The sequence below is a fragment of the Pseudopipra pipra genome, chromosome 18, assembly GCF_036250125.1.
Source record: "Pseudopipra pipra isolate bDixPip1 chromosome 18, bDixPip1.hap1, whole genome shotgun sequence".
Classification (NCBI taxonomy): domain Eukaryota; kingdom Metazoa; phylum Chordata; class Aves; order Passeriformes; family Pipridae; genus Pseudopipra; species Pseudopipra pipra.
Genome location: NC_087566.1, coordinates 3435454 through 3456821, shown reverse-complemented (window position 1 = coordinate 3456821; position 21368 = coordinate 3435454). Strand labels below are relative to the sequence as shown.

Genomic DNA, 21368 nt, shown 5'->3' with positions numbered 1-21368 from the left:
GAAGGAGTAGCAAGGAGGGACAAGCACACTGGTGCCAAGCACAGGGCATGCTGGAATTGCAACAGTGGCTGGGTTGATGCTTCCCCTCCGTTTTTGTGTTTTGGTTTTTTTTTTTAAGTGGAAACCCAAAAAGTTGTTAAATATCACCTCAGCTGCCATGGTGCTGTCACCCAAGGACTCTGACCAAGGGAAGTGATGTGGTGACAGCCTGGCATTGCCTTCCTTGGGGCAGGGATAGAGTCAAGAGGTGGCAAAGGGGGGAGGAGGAAGTAGGTGTAGTGTGGAAAAGACCCTGAAGCACCCTAGGTCTGAGCTGACACATGGTGGTCTCACCAAGGGGGTCCCTAGCCTCTTCCCTGTGAGCTCTTGGGAGCTCCTTGCACCCCTTCCCCAGCTCCTGCCACCAAGGGCCCAGCCTTCTCCCATCCCATCAGGAGTAGGGCTGCCCTGCAGCTCCCACTACCTGTTAGCAAGAGTGCTCCCAGGGGCATTTGCAGGACAATTTGGGTCAGGGTGTCACTAAAAATCGGGACTAAAACACTCTTTCTAGTATTAGAAAGCTTTATTTGCACTTTATTTTTGGTGCCAGGTGTGTGAGGGACATCTTTCTGTTGCACACACCATGACTTTGAATTAGTGGTTTATTTACACTGTAGAGATAGTCAACCTGTTTCTTATATAAAGGCTGGACTATGTCAATTATTTCCCAGAGATTATTAGCTTATTAATTATTTCCTTATATGGAGTTGTTCACCTTCAGTCACCTAACTGAGAGTCCTGGTCCTGTTTGATATGGAGATGTTCATCTCCAGTCACAGCACTAAGACCTCTGGTTCCAGCCTGATATGGGTTTGATAAGCAAGCCCGTGCATTCAGATACCCAGTGCATTAACTGTATCAACTTTTAGCTACTCACTGGGTAACAAGGGGACCAAAATCAGATATTCTGTGTCTATTTCATTGCTGTCTGCCCGGCAGTGAGTCAGAACTGAAGAGGGTGGGGATATTCCCAGTGCATCCCATTTGGCTGTGATGTGCCTGTGCCAGCTGCTGTGCAGTGTCTCCCTGTTGGGATTCCCGTGCAACCTCTGCTTTCAGACTGTTCCAGCTTGGCCCTCTCCAAGGGGTGATCAGGGGGCACCTTTGTAGGGGGGTCCCCCTGACCCAGACCCCTCCTGACCCTCTGCTGGGTGTCTGGCATGGTGGTCTCATCTTGGGGGGCTCATACAGGTGGAGGGACTGAGCCTGCCTGGGATGTGCAGCTTAAACAGGATTCTGGGGCTGCTGTGGGGTGTGGGGCTTGGCAGGGTGGGCACAGGGGTGTGATAGCTCATGTGGAGGCAATAAATGGTATCTTATGTGGGGGTTTGGGGTATGCAGGCTGCCCTGGGTCAAATGGGCAAAGTCCTAAAATCTGCTGGGACATGTTCCTGGTTGGACCTGAGAACAGCCAGTGCAAACCCTTAAGGACCCCCAAAATCATTTGGGAGCTGTTTCTCCCCTTCCCCATCTCCTGGGTGCCCACATCCCATCTCCCGAGCATTCAGAGGGATCTGGCTGGCAGGACCACACGTGCCTGTCCTGGCCAGGACACCCGGCAGCGTGCCCAGCCATGGCCAGGCGCCTTCGGCATCGGTCCAGCGTCGCGGCTGTAAAACTCCCACAGTGCTGAGCAAACAGAAGGGCCGGGGCAATGTCTGACCGCCGCCCCTTGCGCGGCTGAGCACGGGGACCGGCACGGCCCCTCCGACGTCACCTCTCCCTCCTCTGTCCCCCAGACTCGGCGGCGGGTGAGCAGCTGGGGACACGCAGCGAGGCCCCAGGGGACACCAGGTAACCCCCACCCTGCGGTGACCCTGGCTGGGTTATGGGACAGGACGGGCAGGGGGCACCTGCGGACACCGGGAAATGAGGTCCAGAAGGATGGAGGAGGGGATGGCACAGCCTGACCCGGGGCTCTGACAGGGAGACCCCTTAGGTGCTCCTACATCCTGGAGCTGGCAGGAAACACTGAGGACAGCCCTTTCCCTCCTGAGGGGCTCCTGTGCCCCACACCGAGCCTGGGGTGGGCATCGAGGCTGTGGGGTGGACCGATGGAGAGGATCTGGTGACTCCACCACCTCTCCCTGGCAGAGCATCCATCACCAGGGCCATGGCAGCCCAGCCTGGTGGGGGCCAGAAGCCCTTCCATGTCGTCTCACCCATCCTGGAGAGCCTGCCCCTCTCCAAGGCAGTGGGCACCAAGGTCTTCATGAAGCTGGAGAACGTCCAGCCCACGGGCTCCTTCAAGATCCGGGGCATCGGGCACCTCTGCCAGGAGGTGAGTGTGGGCATGGCGTGGGCAGGGAACTGTTCCTGCCCCCATGAGGGACATGGCAGGTGGACACAGCCAATCCCTTCCCTCTTTTTCTCCCGCCTTTCAGGCTGCCAAGAAGGGCTGCCGCCAATTCGTCTGCTCCTCAGGTAACTCCATCCCGAGCTGATTCCCTGAGGAATCTGGGGATGTATGGGGGGCCAAGCCCTGCCTGAGCCACTGCTTCCCCCAGGGGGGAATGCTGGTATGGCAGCAGCATATGCAGCCAAGAAGCTGGGGCTGCCCATCACCGTGGTGATCCCCAGCACCAGCGGCCCCATCCCCAAGCGCAAGCTGGAGGAGCTGGGGGCGACCGTGGAGGTCTATGGCAAGGTAAAAACTGGGCCCTGGGGGGGACCAGAGGGGACTGAGCCTGACCTCAGCCTGCTCAGTGATGCTGGGGATGTGCTTGACATCCCATGCCAAAATATCCCTCTCCTGCATCTCCTGCACCCTGGCATGGCAGCAGGGTCACCCTTGGGACCCCCACCCGTGGTGACAAGGGACACATCCCTGCAGTGGGTTGACCCTGTCTGGACACCAGGTAGCCACTAAAGCTGCTCTCTCACTTCTCTCTGTAACTGGACAGAGGAGAGAAAAATAAAACAATGAAGGGTTCAGGACTTGAGATAAGGGCTGGGAAAGGTCACTCACTGATCACCATCACAGGCAAAACAGGCTCAAAGTGGGGATATTAATTACATTTGCTACTAACAGGATCAGAGCAAAAGAGTGAGCAGTAAAATAATCTTAAAAACACCTTCCCCCCACTCCTGCTTCCTTCCAAGTTCTACCTCCTCCCCACCAGCAGTGCAGGGAGACAGGGAATGGGGATTATGGTCAGTTGTTATTTCTGCTGCTGTCAGGGAGAGGAGTTGGAGTCCTTCCCCTGCTCCCATGGGGTCCCTCCCACAGGAGACAGTCCTTGATGGACCTCTCTGGCGTGAGTCCACCCCTCGGGCAGCAGTTCTTCCCAAACTGCTGTCCCGTGGGTCACTCCTTCATGGGGTGCAGTCCTTCATCAATGAGCTGTACCAATGTGGGTCCCCCACAGGGGCCACAGGTCCTACCTGGGAAAAACCTCCTCCAGCCTGGGCTTCCCTCTCCATGGGCCACAGGTCTCTGGCAGGACCCCGCTCCATCCTGGGCCTCCCCTGGGGTCACAGCCTCCTTCCTGCATCCACCTGCTCCAGCAGGGGCTCCTCCATGGGCTGCAGGGGGGTCTCTGCATCCCGATGCTTCTCCATGGGCTGCAGGGGCACAGATGCCCACCCTGGTCTGCACCACGGGCTGCAGGGCCTCAGCTCTGGGGCCTGGAGAATCTCCTGCCCCTCCTTCTGCACTGACCTTGGTGTTTACATTGTTGTTCACTCTGCTCTTCCCTGGCTGGAATCTTCATCCGCACAATAACTTTCCGTTCTTGAATGTTATTATCCCAGAGGCGTTACTGCCACTCCAGATTGGCTTGGCCTTGGCCAGCAGCTGGAAGCCCATCCTGGAGCTGGCTGGCATTGGCTCCACCAGACAGGGGAAGCTTCTGGCAGCTTCCAACAGAAGCCACACCTGTAGCCCCCCTCCCACCCCCGCTACCAAAACCCAGCCACAGAAACCCACTACAGGGCTGTGTGGAGCCCTTCTGAGCCCCCACTGCCCTCCACCCCAGGCGTTTGATGATGCAAACAAGAGAGCCCAGGAGCTGTTGAAGATGGAGGGCTGCGTCAGCATCCACCCCTTTGATGACCCCTTGGTGTGGTGAGTGCTGCCAGGGCAGCTCCCACCCCTAATCCCCATCCCTGGGATATGGGCTGGCTCGGGGTGCCCCCAGCCTGTGTTCTCCTACCCCCCTTGCCCTGCAGGCAGGGTCACACCAGCCTGGTCTGGGAGCTGAAGGACTCTCTGGAGACCAAACCAGATGCCATCGTGCTGTCGGTGGGTGGTGGGGGGCTGCTGGCTGGTGTCGTGGAGGGCCTGCACCAGGTGGGCTGGCAGGACATCCCCATCATCGCTGCTGAGACCCACGGAACCCACAGCTTCCACGAGGCACTGAAAGCTGGCCGGCTGGTCACCCTGCCTGAGATCACCAGGTGAGCAGCCACGTGTGCAATGAGCAGGCAGGGCTCAGCCCAGCTCACTGAGGGGTCCTGAGACCACCCTGGCCACCTTGTCCCCTCATGTCCCAGTGTGGCCAAGTGCCTGGGAGCCAAGACAGTGGCAGCGCGGGCGCTGGAGTGTGCCCAGGAGTGCCAGATCATCTCCCAGGTGGTGGAGGACACAGAGGCTGTGAGGGCTGTGGAGCAGTTCCTGGGTGAGTGGGGCCAGCTGGGCATCATGGGGGTGATGGGGACATCACCAGATCTTGAGAGCTGCTGGAGTCAGGGTGCTGGGGGCACCGTGTGCCTGCAGGCAGTCCCTGCAGGTGTCGGGATGTCCCCGTGGTCTTGTCCCCACAGATGACGAGAGGATGCTGGTGCAGCCGGCGTGCGGGGCCGCCCTGGCCACGCTCTACACGGGGCGGCTGCAGCGGCTGCAGCGAGAGGGGAAGCTGCGGACCCCGCTGGGCTCCGTGGTGGTCGTGGTCTGCGGGGGCGGCAACATCAACACGGCACATCTGCGAGCCCTGAAGAGCCAGCTGGGGATGGAGTGACACCCACCCCGAGGCAGGGGACGCGACAGAGCCTGGCTGGCACCCTCTGCTTGCTTTCCCTCCGAAATAACCAAAATAAAGCCTGGTGGACGCAGGGCTCGACTCCTCCCACAGCTTTCTCCAGCGCACAGCGTCCATGCAGGGATGGGGAAACCGAGACACGCGGGGCAGACGAGCCTGGGGCTCACATTGCAGGCAGGGCTGGAGCCGGGGTCCTTCCTCTGCTGGCGTCCACACATCCCACTCTTCCGCTGGGACATGCCAGGTATCCTCCCCTACACGCCCCAACCCTCCATCCTCCTCCTGTCCCTCCCCTGCTCCTCCCCGGGCTGCTTGGGCTGGAACTCCCCACCTCGGTTAGCAAGCGCTCCCTCTCTGCCTAATTGCTTTGCTACTGTCTTTCTGCATTATTATTCTAATGATTATTAATTATTACACTCCTCTGCCGTTCCTGCCGTGCTGGCTGCGGTCAGACAAGAACAAGACGCGCGGCCGCGCTTGTTACGGTGATTTATGGGCGGAGATTCCCGGCCGGGTTTAACACCCGCTGGTTCCAAGGTGCTCCAACACATGTGGGGATGTGTGTACTCCATCCTGGACCCCCTAAGATTCTGGTTTTTTCTAGTCTTTTTCCCATCCCCTCCCTTTCCCCCACGCTTTCCTGCACTCCCCCATTCCCGCTCTGTACTGCTGTGTTTGCTTTTAACTCTTTGCTATGGCACCTCCTGGGGTTTTTTGTGTCCTCCCAACATTTCTCCCCCTTCCTTCCTCCCCTCCCCTCCCCGGGAAATGTGGGGTCTTGCTCCCTGTGGGCTTCCTCAGCTTCAGCTGGTTCCCCCACTGAGCCTGTGCCCTGAGCATCACGCAGTGATGTTGGGCAGGGTGCCCCAAACCCCTTCTCACCCTCCTCCTTCTCCCTTTTGGAGCAGAGGGGGCCCAGCCCCAGGACCAGCTCTGTCCCCCAGATCACTGACATCCCCCCCCAAAGCCCTTTCCCCTGCCCTGGCTGCCAGGCCACCAGAAACACCCTCCTTGCCTTTGGCCCCTTGCCCCCCCCATACCACCCACCAGTCAGGTCACCTCCCCCAGGTGCTTCTTGGAGGCCAAACCCCCATAAATCAAAACTCTGCTGCTCCATCGTGAGCAATATCCTATGTAAAAAGGTGTTCCCAGGGAGCACCGAAGGCTGTAGAATCCTATTACGAGGCACACTATTAATTATAAGGAGTCAGCCCAGCCTACTCCAGCTATTTTTTATCCCAGGTCCAAAACCTGATTACTTTCCACCTTCTGCAGACCTTCCCCTTCCAAAAAAAATGCAATGACAACAACAACAACAACAAAAAGAAAGGCAAAAAGGTCAGGGGAAAAAAATAAAAGCATTGATGTTTGACCAACAGCTTTTAAAAAAGGAAATTATTCCTAGGACTGATGCTGCTCCGGGGGGTCAGGGCAGTTGGGAGCTCACGGTGGTGTTTTCTCAGTGCAGTCCCACTGAAAGGTCACTGCTGGTGGTGACGTGGGTGTGACTGTGGGATTTGGGATGACTCCCCTGAGCACCCCAACAGGGAACTTTTCCCTCTCCTTGCCTTGATGAGGGAGCACTCGGGCTTTGGGTGCAGGCTGGGGGGATTGGGCTTTGGATGTCCCTGGCAGGGATTTGGAGGTGCAGGTTGTCTGGAGGACACCCCAGTGGGAGTGGCATGGCCCCAGCTGGTGTGGGGTCACCTGTGGTCACCCTGCAGCTGGAGACAGGCAGGAATCCCGAGTGCTGGTGCCTTGCTGGGACTGCTGAGGGGCTGGCTCCAGTGGGACCCTCTCTGCCATGGGGATCCCCGACTTAGCTGTGATGTTGTACCTCAACCCTGGCTGCACTGGGGACCCCAACCCCAGGGTTGGCTCTTGCACCCAGCTCTGAGCTGTGAGTCCCAGCCAGTAAAGGTCCTCTGAGCCAGGGGATCATCCCTGCTCTTGGTGGCTGCTCCTGGTGAGCCCCATCCTCCTGCACCAAGGCCCAAACCCCCGGAATGTGGCAGCTTGGATTCAAGATCCTTCCTGCAGCCTGTCCTGTGCTGAGCCCCAGAGATGTGGTGCCCCAGCAGCCTGAAAACAGCCCTCAGGTCTATGCCTTGAAAATAATAATAATAGTAATATTAATAATGATGATAATAGTAATACTATAATAATTTGACAATAATATTTTAATAATATTATTTTATTGAAAGTATTTTGATATTATTATTTTATTAACAATATTTTCATAATATTTTAATAGTAGCACCGATATTTTAATAACGACAACACTTTAATAATATTATTTTAATCATAAAATGTTTTAATAATATTATTTTTAAAAACTTGTTTTAACAGTGACAATAATAATTAACAACATCAATAATATTACTATTAATAATATTAATAATAATTATAATAATAATACCAATGATGATAATAATAATGATAATAGTAGTAGTAATAATAATAATAATAATAATAATATTCACCCAGTGAATGACACTGTGTTCCACTTTGTACTCCTCAAAAATGATGCTGGGAAGGGTTTATTTACCAACACATCGCCCCGTCCCTACAAAAACCTCCCGTTACCCAAGGCCGATCACGCCAAAGCTCCGCCTATAGAGGCGTGGTCACATCAAGGCCCCTCCCCAACCCGTCCTATTTATAGATTGGGGCGTGGTCTCGCCTAAGCCCCGCCCAAAACACCATCCCAGTCGCTGCAGGGGGCGTGGCCTTCCCCGGCTCCGCCCCCTCCATGGCTGTGACCCTGCCCTCCTTTTTGATCCTGTCCGTCCGTGGGTGTCTGTCCTGCGGGGGGATCCCTTTAGGGGGTGTGGGGGCACCGCACCTCTGATACCCCGCCCTCCCCTGGCCCTCTCTGCCTCTCGGGTCCCGGTTGTGCTGTGCAGGGGACTGAGCCCTCCCCGTGCCCCTTCCCTGCCGGTCCCAGCGCCTGTCCCTGGGTGCTGACACCTGACTTGGGGGGCTCTTCCCAGAAAAAAGCAGGTCCTGGGATCCTGGGGCAGAGAGGAGGGCAGTGAGCTGGCGTGGCTGTGACAAATAAAGCGCTCTGTGGTGGTGGCGGTGCTTTGCTCTCTGCCGGACTCTCGGGTGGCTGCTCTGAGGGTTGGGCTCACACAGGGGTCTTGCCCCCCCCCCCATTAACAGGGTGATCCTGTTTCTCTGCGGGTGGGAGGGTGTGTGCCCAGCCAGGCCGGGCTCTTTTGGGGTGCAGGCTGTGGAGGGTTCTCTGCTGCTGCCTCAGGCTGGGGACCGGTGTGGGGCAGAGCTGCTGAAATGGGGAAGCGCCAGCGCTCTCCCTGCAGGAGTGGGAGACCATCGTCATCCCTTTTTTCTTCCTCTCTCAGGCACCTGTGTGCCCCCATCCCCAAAAGCCCCGGTGCAAAATCCTCTTGGGCAGCAGGTCCCTTGATCTGCCTCGTTAGGAATAACGAGGTCATTAGCGGGGGATTATTGTGCTGGCTCGGCAGGGCTTTGAAGGTGCCAGGTTCCCAGCGGGACTGGGGGCCCCTGGGGCTCCGTGGGGTCTGCGGGGGGGTGGGATGCAGCAGGTCTGGGCTGTTGGGGTGCTGTTTGGCATCCCGAAATCTGGGATGGGTGCACTGGACAAGGCAGGGTGTCCATAGCCCACTGTGTGGGGAGGGATTGTAGGTAAGGTGGGGGTGGCAGAGCCTGTGTCCCCTGGTGTCCCTGTGGTGTGTGGGCTCCTGTGGCAGGGGAGCTGCTCGAGGGATCCCTGTGCCTCAGTTTTGGCAGATAGATCTCCATCACCAAGTGAAGGAGCAGCAAGGAGGGACAAGCACATTGGTGACAAGCACAGGGCATGCTGGAAATGCTGCTTGCCTTCCTTTCTTTATTTTCTTAAAAGTGGAAACCCAAAGAGTTGTTAAATATCACTACAGCTGCCACGGTGGTGTCACCCAGGGACTCTGGCCAAGGGAAGTGATGTGGTGACAGCCTGGCATTGCCTTCCCTGGGGCAGGGATGGAGCCAAAGGAGCTCTACCAGGAGCAGGGCTGCCCTGGAGCTCTCGCCTCACTCGGTGCCTGCCAGCAAGAGTGCTCTCAGGGGAGCTTTGAGGCAGAGTTTGGGTGAGAGTGTCACTGAAAATCGGGACTAAAACACTCTTTGTAGTATTAGAAAGCTTTATTTGCACTTTATTTTCAGTGCCAGGCATGCGAGAGAGAGCTCTTCCTGTCACACCCTTGAATTACTGGTTTATTTTCATTATAAAGATATTCAACCTGTTTCTTATAAGAAGGCCGGACTATGTTAATTACTTCTCTGAGTTTATTAGCATATTAATTATTTCCTCATATGGACTTGTTTGCCCTCAATTACCTAACTGAGAGTCCTGGTCCTATTTGATATGGAGATGTTCATCTCCAGCCACAGCACTAAGCCCTCCAGTTCCAGCCTGATATGGGCTTGATAAGCAAGCCCGTGCATTCAGATACCCAGTGCATTAATCATAACTTTTAGCTCCTCATTTGGTAACAAGGGGACCAAACCCACATATTTTGGGTTCTGTTTTGTTGCCGTCTGCCTGGCAGTGGGACAGAGCTGAAGAGGGTGTGGAGGTTCCCGGTGCACCCCATTTGGCTGTGTTGTGCCTGTGCCAGCAGCTGTGCAGTGTCTCCCTGCTGGGATTCCCGTTCAGCCTCTGCTTTCAGACTGTTCCAGCTTGGCCAGAGGGACAGAGAAACCTGCGGGGCTGGGACCTTCCTCCAGATCCCACCTTCCTCCTCCTCGCCCACTGGGGACAGAAGGTAGGACTCTCACCCTGAGGGTGGTCACTGGGGCTGGGGGATGAGAAGGGGTCCCAGAGGAAAGGGGGATCTCTGCCTGTTTTGCCTGGGGGTTGCTGGACCTCAGGTCTGGGCCAGGCTCTGGCTGGGTCCTTGGAGTAACTCCTCTCCAACGGGTGATCAAGGGGCACCTTTGTAGGGGTGTCACCCCTACCCAGACTCTTTCTGACCCTCCACAGGGTGTCTGGCATAGCCAGCTGAGGGGGCTCTTCTCGAGGGGCTCAGCCAGCTGGAGGGGCTGAGCCCCTCGGGATGTGCAGGTTGGACAGGTTTCCAGGCTGCTTTGGGGTGGGGGGCTTGGCAGGGTGGGCATAGGGGTGTGATGGCTCCTTTGGAGGCAGTGAGTGGGGATTTGGGGTGTGCAGGCTGCCCTGGCTACACTGGGGGTCAGGACCAAATGGGCAAAGTCCTAAAATCTGCTGGGACCCGAGAACAGCAAATGTAAACCCTTAAGGACCCTCAAAATATTTTGGGAGCTGCCCCTCCTCTTCCTCCATCTCCTGGGCACCCACATCTTGTCTCCTGGGCATTCGAAGGCTGATGGGATTTGGCTGCTGGGGCCACATGTCTCTAGCAGGACACCCAGCACCGTGTCTGGCTGGGTTAGGGGACAGGGCATGCAGGGGGCACCTGGAGACACCTGGGATGTGGGGACCATGGAAGAGGGGGTGGCATAGCCTGTCCTGGGGCTCTGACAGGGAGACCCCATAGGTGCTCCTGCATCCCAGAGTTGGGAAGGGCACTTGGGACAGGCCTGTCCTTCCCAAGGGGCTCCTGTGCCCTGCACCAAGACTAGGGTCAGCACCGGGGCTGTGGGGAGAGACTCAGGACTCCACCACCTCTCCCTGGCAGAGCATCCATCACCAGGGCAATGGCAGCCCAGCCTGGTGGGGGCCAGAAGCCCTTCTACATCATCTCAGCCATCCCAGAGAGCCTGCCCCTCTCCAAGGCAGCGGGCACCAAGGTCTTCATGAAGCTGGAGAACGTCCAGCCCACGGGCTCCTTCAAGATCCGGGGCATCGGGCACCTCTGCCAGGAGGTGAGTGTGGGCACGGCGTGGGCAGGGGGCTGCTCCTACTCTCATGGGGGACACAGCCATCCTCTCCCCTCTTTCTCTCCTGCCTTTCAGGATGCCAAGAAGGGCTCGACTCCTCCCACAGCTTTCTCCAGCGCACAGCGTCCATGCAGGGATGGGGAAACTGAGACACGCGGGGCAGATGAACCTGGGGCTCACATTGCAGGCAGGGCTGGAGCCAGGGTCCTTCCTCTGCTGAGAGCAGGACTGGCGTCCACGCATCCCACTCTTCCACTGGGACATGCCAGGTATCCTCCCCTACACGCCCCAACCCTCCATCCTCCTCCTGTCCCTCCCCTGCTCCTCCCCGGGCTGTTTGGGCTGGAACTCCCCACCTCGGTTAGCAAGCGCTCCCTCTCTGCCTAATTGCTTTGCTACTGTCTTTCTGCATTATTATTCTAATGATTATTAATTATTACACTCCTCTGCCGTTCCTGCCGTGCTGGCTGCGGTCAGACAAGAACAAGGCGCGCGGCCGCGCTTGTTACGGTGATTTATGGGCGGAGATCCCCGGCCGGGTTTAACAGCGCTGGTGCCTTCCCGGGACTGCTGGGGTGACGGGGACCCCAACCCCAGGGTTGGCTCCTGCACCCAGCTCTGAGCTGTGAGTCCCAACCAGTAAAGGTCCTCTGAGCCAGGGGATCATCCCTGCTCTTGGTGGCTGCTCCTCTTGAGCCTCATCCTCCTGCACTAAGCCCCCGAGTGCCTGCATTGCCTGGGATGTGGTAGCTTGGGGCATCATCCAAAATCCCTCCTGCAGCCTGTCCTGCCCTGAGTCCCAGAGATGGGGTGCTGCAGCAGATTGAAAACAGCCCTCAGGCTTATGCCTTTAGTTTTTTAATAATAATAATAACGGTAATAGTAATGGTAGTAGTAGTTGCAGCAACCAGTGTTCACTCAGTGAATGACCTTGTGTTGCATTTTATACTCCTCAAAGTGATGCTGGGATGGGGTTACTCACCAACACATTGCCTTGTCCTTAAAAAAAACCCCCATTATCTGCTAACACTGACAGCCTGGAAGGGTTGGAGCAGAGGGGAGCAGCCAGCTGTGCTCCTGCCTCAGCTTCCCCACCCGTGAGAAGGGGAGAAGGTGCCTTGCTTGGTGGGTGACCAGTGTTTTTGTGATGGTCCCAGCTCCCGGCTGAGGGGTCCCTCGAGGCTCGGCCTGGCTTGTTGGCCACTCTGTTATTAATGCCAGTAATGGTATAGGAAGGATAAATTCCACCACTTGGCTGAACAGAGAAAATATGCAGAGAAGTGGCTGGCTTTCCATAAATCATCAGTGCTCCATGCTACAACCGAGCCAGGACTTAAAATTCAGGTCAGGAGAGAGGGACTCTCGTAAGCCAGCAAGGGAAGGTAATTTATTCTGTTTATATCGTTTTACTGCAAGACAAGGGGGGGCGAAAACCTCTGCCATGATTTTGCATTTTAAATATTGGTTCAGAGCTGCAGCCTGCCTTGGACTTTTTATTTTTGTACCTCAGAAATCGAGGGACAGGAATCATGAGAGAGGAGGGGTGCTGGGGGAGGAGAACCCCCTGATGGCCTCGGTACCCTTTAGGGCAAATGGGGCAAAAGCTGCCGATGGCATCGATGGACCTCCCCTTTGGGATGTCCCCTGTTGGTGTCCCCCTCCAGCAGCCCTACTGACCCCCATGGCTGCTCCATGGGGATGCTCTGCCAGCAGGGCTGTGGGTGCCCCTGGGCTGCCTGGATGGGCCTTGGAGGGTTCAAACAACACGCGCCAGCCGGGAGAAAGGAATCGTGCGCTGGGCTGTCTGTTGTGGGGGAAGGTGCTGAGCTGGGTAATGTGCCCCCTCCCAGTGCCAGAGAGCTGGAGGAGTGAGGGAATGGGGGGACTGGGGTAGCACGTGGGTGATGCAGCAGCATCACCTTGTACAGGGGCCATGGTGCTGGTTACACCCAGGGGAGTGATGGGGGGCTGCTCCCCCAGGCCCCACACAGGGCTGGGGGACAGTGGTGGAGCAGGGCAGCCCTGCCAGCACAGCTCGTGGTCTTGTCTTAAAAATAAAATAAAATAAAATAAAATGAAAGGGACAGGTGACCGAACAGTAGGTAACTAAAAGGTTTTTTATTCACATTGAACAACAAGAGCCATTCACACTAACAGCCTCTGCAAGAGGCAGCGGGGACAGGAAACCCACGACGCTTTCAGAAAACAACTTTTTTTCCTTTTCTTTTCCATTCTCCTTCCTTTTTTTATCGCCCCCTCTCTATCCTCTCACCCCCCTCCCCGGTGCCACCCCCTCCCTGCCTTCAAAATAGAAAAATTCGGAGCCTCCGATGACTAAAGTACAATAAATAATCAGTAAACACAAAAACATACTTTATTTGTTTCTCCTTTATACAAAATAAAGAAACTAGAAGCAAAAACTATAATACATCCTTAAATTGTCGGAGCCTCTGGGAATTGTTGGGGTGGGACTCGGCATCGAGGCTCGGGTGTAATTTCTGCTGTTGTGGTTGAGTTGGTTTAGTTCTGGGGTTTATTGGTTTTTTGTTGTTGTGTTTTTCCTGTTTCTGCCTCTTTCTGGTGTCTTTTCCACCACGTGGGAGCCCAATCTCAGCCAGTCACTGGGGCAGCCCTGGGCCTGGCCCCCCCACGACCCCCCTTCTCCCCATCACCAAAAACCGTGTCCAAACCCACCTTCTCCTCGGGGATAAAATGGGAACAATAAAAATAAGGGCAGGGAGAGGGGCCGCGGGGGTTATTCCTGCTGTTCCCCATTCCCCCCCTCCCACGACGTGGCAGGGGATAATTAAAAAGGATGCTAACTAGCAGGGGGAAGCCCTGCCCCAGCCCCTCCTCCCCTGGTGCCACCGGGGCGGTGGGACCTGTGTCCAGGCGAGTTCAGCTTTGGTCCAAGAGGTGGTCCCGACACCGGCGGGGGTCTTCAGGGCTGGGCACCATTCATTGCTCCCCCCCCCAAGTATTGGGGGGAAGGTGCCGGGAGGGGGGAGGTAGCGGGGTGGCCCCAAGGTCCCGGGGGGTGCAGTGGTGGGCAGGGTGGAGGGGGGATGCAGGGACGCGTTTTGGCACGGGAGGGGGCTCTTTATCCGACGGTGGTGACGTGATGCGCCCTGGTGCGGGGTGAGGGGAGGGGGGACACGCGTGGGCCGGGGGGACGAAGGGGGCGTTTTCCCCCTGCACACACACACGCGTGCCCACGCCGGGCCTACCACACCGCCGCCTCGCTGAGCTCCGGGTTCGGGTGCGACAGAGCCCCGCTGTAGCCGCTATTGCTGGACATGGAGAAGGGGGGGCTGGGCCCCCCGCTGAAGACCTCCCCCGGGATGGGGTGCAGCGAGCCGGTCATCCCCGGCTCGGGGCTGGGGGTGTCGGGATGCGAGATCATATCCGTGTACCTTTGGTTTTCTGAGGAGTGGTGTCCGCTTAGGGGGGGCTCCAAGGGTCCCAGGGGTGTGGAGCCGGGTCCTGAGTTCTGAAGGTAGCTGGAGTCGGCCGGGGACTGGGCTTGGGAGGGCGGCCCGTGGGGGAAAAAGTCATAGTTGCCTCCCGGTCCGTAGTAGTCACCTTGGTAATCTGTGGGAAGGGGGGAAAAAGGATGGATCCTGTCCCCTGGGGCCAAAGACCTTCCAAAATCCTGCTGCACCCCATCCCAGCCCTGTCCTGTCCCCTCCGAAATATTGCTGGCTCCCAGGATGCGGGACCCAAAGAGCCAGGTAGGATTTAGAGCCCAACCTGAGAGAAATAAGCCTGTCCTAAGGGCTGCCGTGCCCATCACCCTCTCTCTGCCCAGACTGGAGGAGGGAAAGGCGGGGAACGCAGGGCTGGGACAGCTGAGGGGGTGAAAATGGGCTCCGTTTAGTGCTTAATTAATGGAGGAAAGTTATATATACATATATATATATATATGTATATAGGGAACGGGAATAAATATATATGAAGAAAATGGGGGCAAATAAATATATCGCGGGAAAAATATGTAATGGGAAAAATATAGAATATAATAGGAAAAATATATAATAATATAATATAATGAGAAAAACATACACACAATTGGAAAAATGTATATAATAGGGGAAAATATATACATAAAAGGGGAACACACACACACACACACACATATATAATGGCGAAATTATATGTAAGTTTAAGCAGCCTGGAAGGGATCTAGAAACTAACTTTAGGGCATCAAGGGGTGCCTGGAAAGCCCCCGGTCAGATGGGAGGCTTTGAAAATGCGGCTTTTGTGGGGGGCTCTGTGGGGAGCGGGGGGAGAGGGAGGTGCGGGGCCGCCCCGCTGCGCCCATCGCGTCCCGTCGGGGCGGCGGGGGGGCAGCAGTGACCTTCCATATGCTGCGGGCCCCGCGAGGTAATTGGAACAAATGCGGCCTGAAAGGGGGACAAAAGCCCCGCAGCTGGGGCTTTGTTCGCGGGAGAGGGGCCCCGCAATGCCGGCGGGGTGCGGGGGTGCGTGGACGTGGCTGCGGGTGCGGGGATGCGGCCGTGAGTGTGTGCGCGAGGGCAGGAGAAGCGGAAAATCCTCGGAGAAGCGCGATATGGAGGAACAAAAGGGGAAGGGGGACACACAGGGCAGGGTCCCCGCGGCCGGTCCCTCACCTCCGTAGTACGTGTAGGGGGTCGAGCCGAGCATCTCGGACTCGTCGAGGCGGCCGCCGAGGGGCCGCATCCTGCGGGGGCTGCGGAAGAAGGCGTGTCGGCGGGCGCCCAGCGCGCTCAGCTGCTTCATCCGCCGCTCCTTCGACCGACGGTTCTGGAACCAGACCTGTGCCCGGGCCGGTGTCAGTGCCCACCGGGAATGGGGGAGCGGGGACCCTTCTGGGGCAGGGACATCCCATCCCACCTCCCCCCCCCCCAGATCTGGTCAGGGGAAGTGTTGGAAATCTTGCACCCACCCTGGGTTTTTCAACATTTTGGGTGTTTTTTTAATGACGCTGAGCCCCCACTCTTCCTGCTGCTTATACCCCAAAATGTGCATGAGGACCCCGCACTCCCCAAATAACAAGGTTTATTACAATCCTGCCCGTCTCGTCCCCACCTGCATCCCCACATGCACATCCTCAGCCTATCTGTCCCTGCAAAGGAGAGGCCAGCCGGAAAATACAGGAGGGAGAAATTTCCCCTATGGATACGGGGAATAAGGGAGGAAAAGTGGGAAGGAGAAAGGGGGTAGGACTGTGGATCGCGACAGAAGCAGGCGGAAAGCGGGAAGCGGGGAGATAAGCACCTGCGGCAGCAAACAGGGAGTCAGAACAGCCGGCAGTGAGGATGGAAATGAAAGGGAAAAGGGGAGATGCGGCCGCCTCTCCACGGACATCGCCTAATCCGAACCGCACGCCTCAGCAGCCTGGTGGGGTGTCTGGATTATTGTCCCACTCCCCCAGGGACGGGGCAGCTCGGGAGAGCGAGCACATCACACTCCTGCGGGACTTCTGCTCCCCTCTGCCAGGAGCCGGGAATCGCAGCTCCGCTACCGGCAAAGCAGGAGAGTCCTCCCCTATTAATGCCTCTATTAAAGCCCATTAATCCCTACATTTCCGCAGGGATTTTCTTCACAGGGGCAGTGCGGTAAGAAAGTGCCGGCTGCCTGCAGAGAGCAATAGATGCTCCTTGCTTCCACAAGGCTGGAGCATCCAACTCCTGGCGCGCTGGAGATCCTGCTCGGCCCCACGGGAAGCCACGCAGGCTGACGTTTTGGGAATGGTTTTCATCCCTTCCCATGGGGTGGGTGTATTAAAGCACAGTGTGGGGGATCCCCGCTCACCCACGGGAGAACGGGAGTGGGAGCAGGGCTGGGCCTGGGGTGACACTCGCAAGGGACAGATGGCGTTCCCTTGTCCCCATTCCCTGAGGGAACAATCTCGGTGTCCCAACCCCTTTCCAGCACCTGGGGGAAACTGTCACAGCCTTGAACTATCTGGGCTCCTACCAGAACCCCTTCTCCTCCCTCCCGGCAGCCTGGGGCTCTCCTACCTGGATGACTCTCATGTTGAGGCCGGTCTCCTGGGCCAGCTGCTCTCGGATGTGGCGGGTGGGTTTGGGGGTGGCGGCGAAGGCAGCTTTGAGGGTCTCCAGCTGCTTGGCTTTAATGGTGGTGCGGGGCCCCCTCCGCTTGGTGCCCGAGTTCTGCTCCTCGTTCTCGTTGTTGGTGGTCTCCTTGTCCGAGGAGGTCGAGTTGTCCGTCTCCTTGGTGTCGTCCTGCATGGGGTCCTGGAGATCCGGGGACAAACTCCTGTCTGTACATGAGGACACTGTAAAGGAGACCCAGAGAGGAAAGGAGGGGGGCGGATGACTTAGGGGAGAGGCTGACCCCCCTCTTCTCTGCCCTCCCCGGCCCATCCAGCTCAGCTGCTTTCCAGGAGAGGAGTTGGGAGGTGCTGGAGAGCAGTAGGGGGTGCAGATCGCCTCTGCCCCCCTGATACCCCTAAAGCAACAACCCCCCAACATCACTCAGAGCTCCAGGCAAGCGCTGCCCGATCCAGCCCTGTGCACTGTGTCATGCCAGCCGGGGGGAGCTGGGGAGGGGGCGATCCCCCAGGCCCACCGCAGCCCCCCACGCTCCCCCTCTCCCCCCTGCGCCTTTTACACTGGGAAGCGGGATGCGCCACTGGGAAAAATGAAACTGGTCCCTTTCGGGGTTTGGGGGGTCCCCAGTCACTGCCTTGAGTCTGGCTCACCCTCCGCCCCCAGCCACCGATCCCTCCCCCGGGGACCCTGCAGCCAGCACCCCCCCAAGGCCAAGCTCTACTCGCCTCGCTCACAGCAGCGGCCCCACTGACTGGCGTGGCAGGATCCGGCCCCGGGTGCTGGACGGAGAGAGAGCCCACGGAAGGGGGTGAGCAGGGGCGCCCGGCATGGCTGGGACAGCAGGAGGGGGCCTGGCCCTGCTCTCCTGATGCAGAGACAGCTTCCAAGGAAGTCAAATGGGAGCTTTGCCTCTGGGTGAAAGGAGGCGAAGGATCAGGCCCACGGCGTGGGGGGACAGGGCATACTCGCAGGGGGGGCTCCGGGGCTGGGGGGTCTCCCGAGCCAGTCCGAAGGGTGGTCCTGGTTCCCCACCGCCCCGCATCCCCGCTGCCGTAGGGGCCGTGCGTGGGGCAAGAGCCAAAAGGCGGGGAGGGGGGGAAGAGCTCATCCCACGCGTGTCCGCATCCCTGGCGGGGGTGGGGGGGAGGGTATCGCAGAGGCTTCCGCCCGCTTTGAAAGCTTTCACCCCAAATCCCTCCCTCCCCACGCGGATCAACTGGCTCATCCCACAAATCCAAACCTCCTTCCCGGCCAAGAGACGCCTCCGCCGGGAGGTACCGGCAGCTCGGGGCTGCTGCCTGGCGGGCTCGGCGCTGCCCGCTCCTGCCGGTGCCGGCGGCAGGAATTACCGGGGGGGTCAGGCTGGCCCCACATCCCACAAATCCAAACCTCCTTCCCTGCCAGGAGGTGCCTCCACTGGGAGGTGCCGGCAGCAGGGACGGTGCGGTGCGGCGGGCTGAGACGCTCGTACCTGAGTTGAGGCTGCCTTCCTTCAAACTGGGAGAGTTCAAATAATCCTCTTTGCAAACAAATTTGTTCTCGTCGATGATATAGAGTTCCTCGCCCGTGGAGAGCTGCTTGTTGCAGACCATGCAGGTGAAACAGTTCAGGTGAAAGACTTTATTCCGGGCTTTCCGGACGAGGTCGCTGGGGGAGATCCCTTGGGAGCAGCCGGCGCATTTGGTACCAAACCTCCTGGGAAGGGGGAGAAAAGCGAGAGCTGGAGCCCCGGCGGCGATGGGCTGTGTGTGAGCTGTACCGAATCCCCCTCCTCAAACCCCATCGCGGGAGCCCGATCCTCCGGGTCTCTCCCTGGAAGATTTAGGGGAGCAGGCGAGGATGAGGGGAGGATGAGGAGAGCCTTCATCCCCGCGCAGCCCCGGCACTGGGCTGCGGGGAGAGCGCGGGTCTGGGGTGATCCCACATGAGCATCCTCGCCCGGATTTGGCCCCTGAAGGATGGAGGGAAGGGGGGATGGCGGGGGGTCCTTTCGACGCTCCGCAGGGGGGGATTTCTTTTAAGCCGGTGCTCGCCGGGAGGGCAACGGGGAGCTCCGGCCTGAAAATCCCGGGGAGAAAACGGGGCTAATCACGGCCAGAGATGGAAAAAGGGAGAGGCGGGTGCGAGGGGCAGCGCGCACCCAGAACAACGGGCGGAGGAGGGGGTTGAGCTCCTCAAGGTAGCCCGGGGTCCCCAGCGCTGCGTCTGGTCCCCAGCCCGTCCCTCTCTCCCGAGGGGGAATTCTTCCAGGTCGAGGAGAAGGCTTTGGAAATCTCCGATTATTTTTTCCTTCCCAGAGCGGGTTTGGGTTTGTTTTTTTTTTTTTTTTGTTAGGTTGTTTTTTTTGTTTGGATTTTTTTCATCAGGAGGTGCCTTTTTAAAAAAAAAAAAAAATATTTCCAGGGAATTTGAATCAGCTGGGAAAGATCTCCCAGGGTAAAAAAAAAAAAAAAAAAAAAGGAAAAAGAAAATAAACGCAAACAAATAAAAAAAGCCAGAAAACCTCCAAAACAAAACAAAACCCAAAACCCTACAAAAAACCCAAATAACCCCCAACAAAACAACAACAAAATTATAAAATAATTTAAAAAAACAACAAAGGAAAACAACAAAAAAATTCCACTCAAAAAAACCAAACCAAACAAACAAAAAAGAAAAGAACAACAACAAAAAAACCCCCAAACCTCAAACCAACCAAACAAAAAAACCCCCCAGAGACAAAAAATCTGCCTCCAGAACCGGGAGCTGGGGCTGTCGCTGCGTGGTTCCCGAGGTCCCCCTGGGCTGCCAGGCCCCGGGGCGCCAAGCAGGGTCCCCCCTTTTACCCCTCCGGCCGCGGCACAACTTCTGCCTCCTTCGCTGCTCCCCGTGACGTTGATGTAGTGAGAGCATTAGGAGTCATAAGTCATTTGCCCCCCCCTTCCCATCCCGGCCCCTCATTTCCTCAGCGGCACCTTATCGCGGTCATTAGGGGCGTTTAAGATGCGGGTCCCCTCGGGGGGACGGCGGGGGAGGTTTTGGCCACTGATTTCACCGGGGCCTGTGGTGGCGGGAGGGTGGGCGAGGAGCGCCAGGCCGGGTCCCGGAGGGGGGAACCCACACGGGGCCGCAGCCGCGGTGCCCACCGGGGCCTGACGCGACGGGGCGGGCGGCGGCACCGGCGGAGCGGGGCCCGGGGCTCTGCGAGGAAGGTCATGGGGAGACTTGGGAGGGGGGCACAGCCTCGCTGCCCCTTCCTCAGGCTGCAGCAGCGGCCGCAGCGCAGCCGCCGGGTCCCCCCCGGGGCTTCCCCGGGCCGGGCACTGCTGCCCCGTGGAGCGGCGGGGCAGGCTCGGTGTGGAGCCCCGGCAGGGAGGGACGGGAGGGGAGCTGAGCTCCCCCAAAGCTCCGGGAAGACCCCAGGGAGGCAGCAGAGCCCGGGCTCGTTGTGAATCTCCGCGCCCTCCGCTGCCCGTTGGCGGGGTTGGAGTGGGGGGTGACGACTCACCTGAAAAAGTCATTTTTGCAGTAGAGTTTCCCTTCCCTGGAGAAGCATTTCTCGGTCAGGTTGCACTTGCACTCGCAGCACTGGACGCATTTGATGTGCCATGCTCTGTCCAAGACGTTCAGTAGGAACCGGTCCAAAATCGGCCTCTCGCAGCCCGCACAATGCACCATCATAACCTCCGCCGGGGGATGGAGACGCGCAAAAGGAGAAGCCAGACCCGCGCCGGCACACGGCGGCGGCAAAAAAAAAAAAAAAAAAAAAAAAAAGAAGGCAAAACCTTCCCCGCTAACAGGGGAAAATAATGTAAAATAAAATAAAATATAAAAAAAATTGTAGGGAAAAAAAATAAAATAAAAAATTTAATAAAACGAAATTAAACGAAAAGAAATAAAATAAAAAGGAACAAAATAAAAGGGAAATAAAAACAAAATAAAAAAGAAAGCAAAATAAAATCGAATAAAATAAAATAAAAATTAAAAAAATATAGAAGAGGGAATAACAAAAAATTCAGGGGAGGGGAGCGGGGCGGCTGTCAAGTTCTTCCCCCTCTTCTCTCCGGAGCCTCGACGACGGGAGGGAAAAAACGACGCCCCCCCCAAAAATAATCCAAACCACCCCCGAGAAATAATAATAACAATAATACTAAAAGCCCCCCCAAATCCCCCTCCGGTGCCTGCGGAGCGGCCCGGGAGCCGCCGGAGCGGCGGCCGCGCTGCTGGCGGGCTCTGCGGCAGCGGGCGCGGCGGGAGGGGTGCATGAACCCCCCCCTGCAGCCGGCAGCCCCGGTGCCTCGCTGTGCTCCGCCGCCGCCGCGCCGCCACTCTCATGCTGTCCCCATCGCCAGCTTTGTCCCCCGCCTTAGTAATTCGCGCATCCTTATTCAGATTTGGTGACGTCGCGGGCCGCGTCAGCCGGGATGCTGCC

The 21368-nt window shown here is 57.5% G+C and overlaps 2 protein-coding genes across 6 annotated transcripts; one reads left to right on the top strand and one right to left on the bottom strand.

Annotated features, from left to right (window-relative positions):
- Positions 1-1666: 1666 nt before the first annotated feature.
- SDSL (serine dehydratase like) lies at positions 1667-5092 on the top strand. The gene is made up of 8 exons (XM_064674706.1): positions 1667-1833; positions 2134-2320; positions 2424-2463; positions 2547-2686; positions 4017-4105; positions 4210-4437; positions 4534-4658; positions 4804-5092. The coding sequence occupies exons 2-8, from the start codon at positions 2153-2155 to the stop codon at positions 4995-4997; spliced, it is 984 nt and encodes a 327-aa protein (XP_064530776.1). The 5' UTR covers positions 1667-1833; positions 2134-2152; the 3' UTR covers positions 4998-5092.
- A 7904-nt stretch (positions 5093-12996) lies between these two features.
- Positions 12997-20695, bottom strand: LHX5 (LIM homeobox 5). 5 transcript variants are annotated; one of them, XM_064674698.1, is made up of 6 exons: positions 20445-20695; positions 18429-18652; positions 17679-17868; positions 16904-17162; positions 15530-15695; positions 12997-14489 (listed from the first exon to the last, which is right to left on the bottom strand). In XM_064674698.1, the coding sequence occupies exons 1-6, from the start codon at positions 20615-20617 to the stop codon at positions 14122-14124; spliced, it is 1380 nt and encodes a 459-aa protein (XP_064530768.1). In that variant the 5' UTR covers positions 20618-20695; the 3' UTR covers positions 12997-14121. The 5 variants fall into 5 exon arrangements, with proteins under 5 accessions (XP_064530768.1, XP_064530767.1, XP_064530770.1 ...); XM_064674697.1 differs by having other exon boundaries at positions 16904-17181; positions 17683-17868; XM_064674700.1 differs by having other exon boundaries at positions 17679-17736; positions 20445-20694.
- Between the last annotated feature and the right edge of the window lie 673 nt (positions 20696-21368).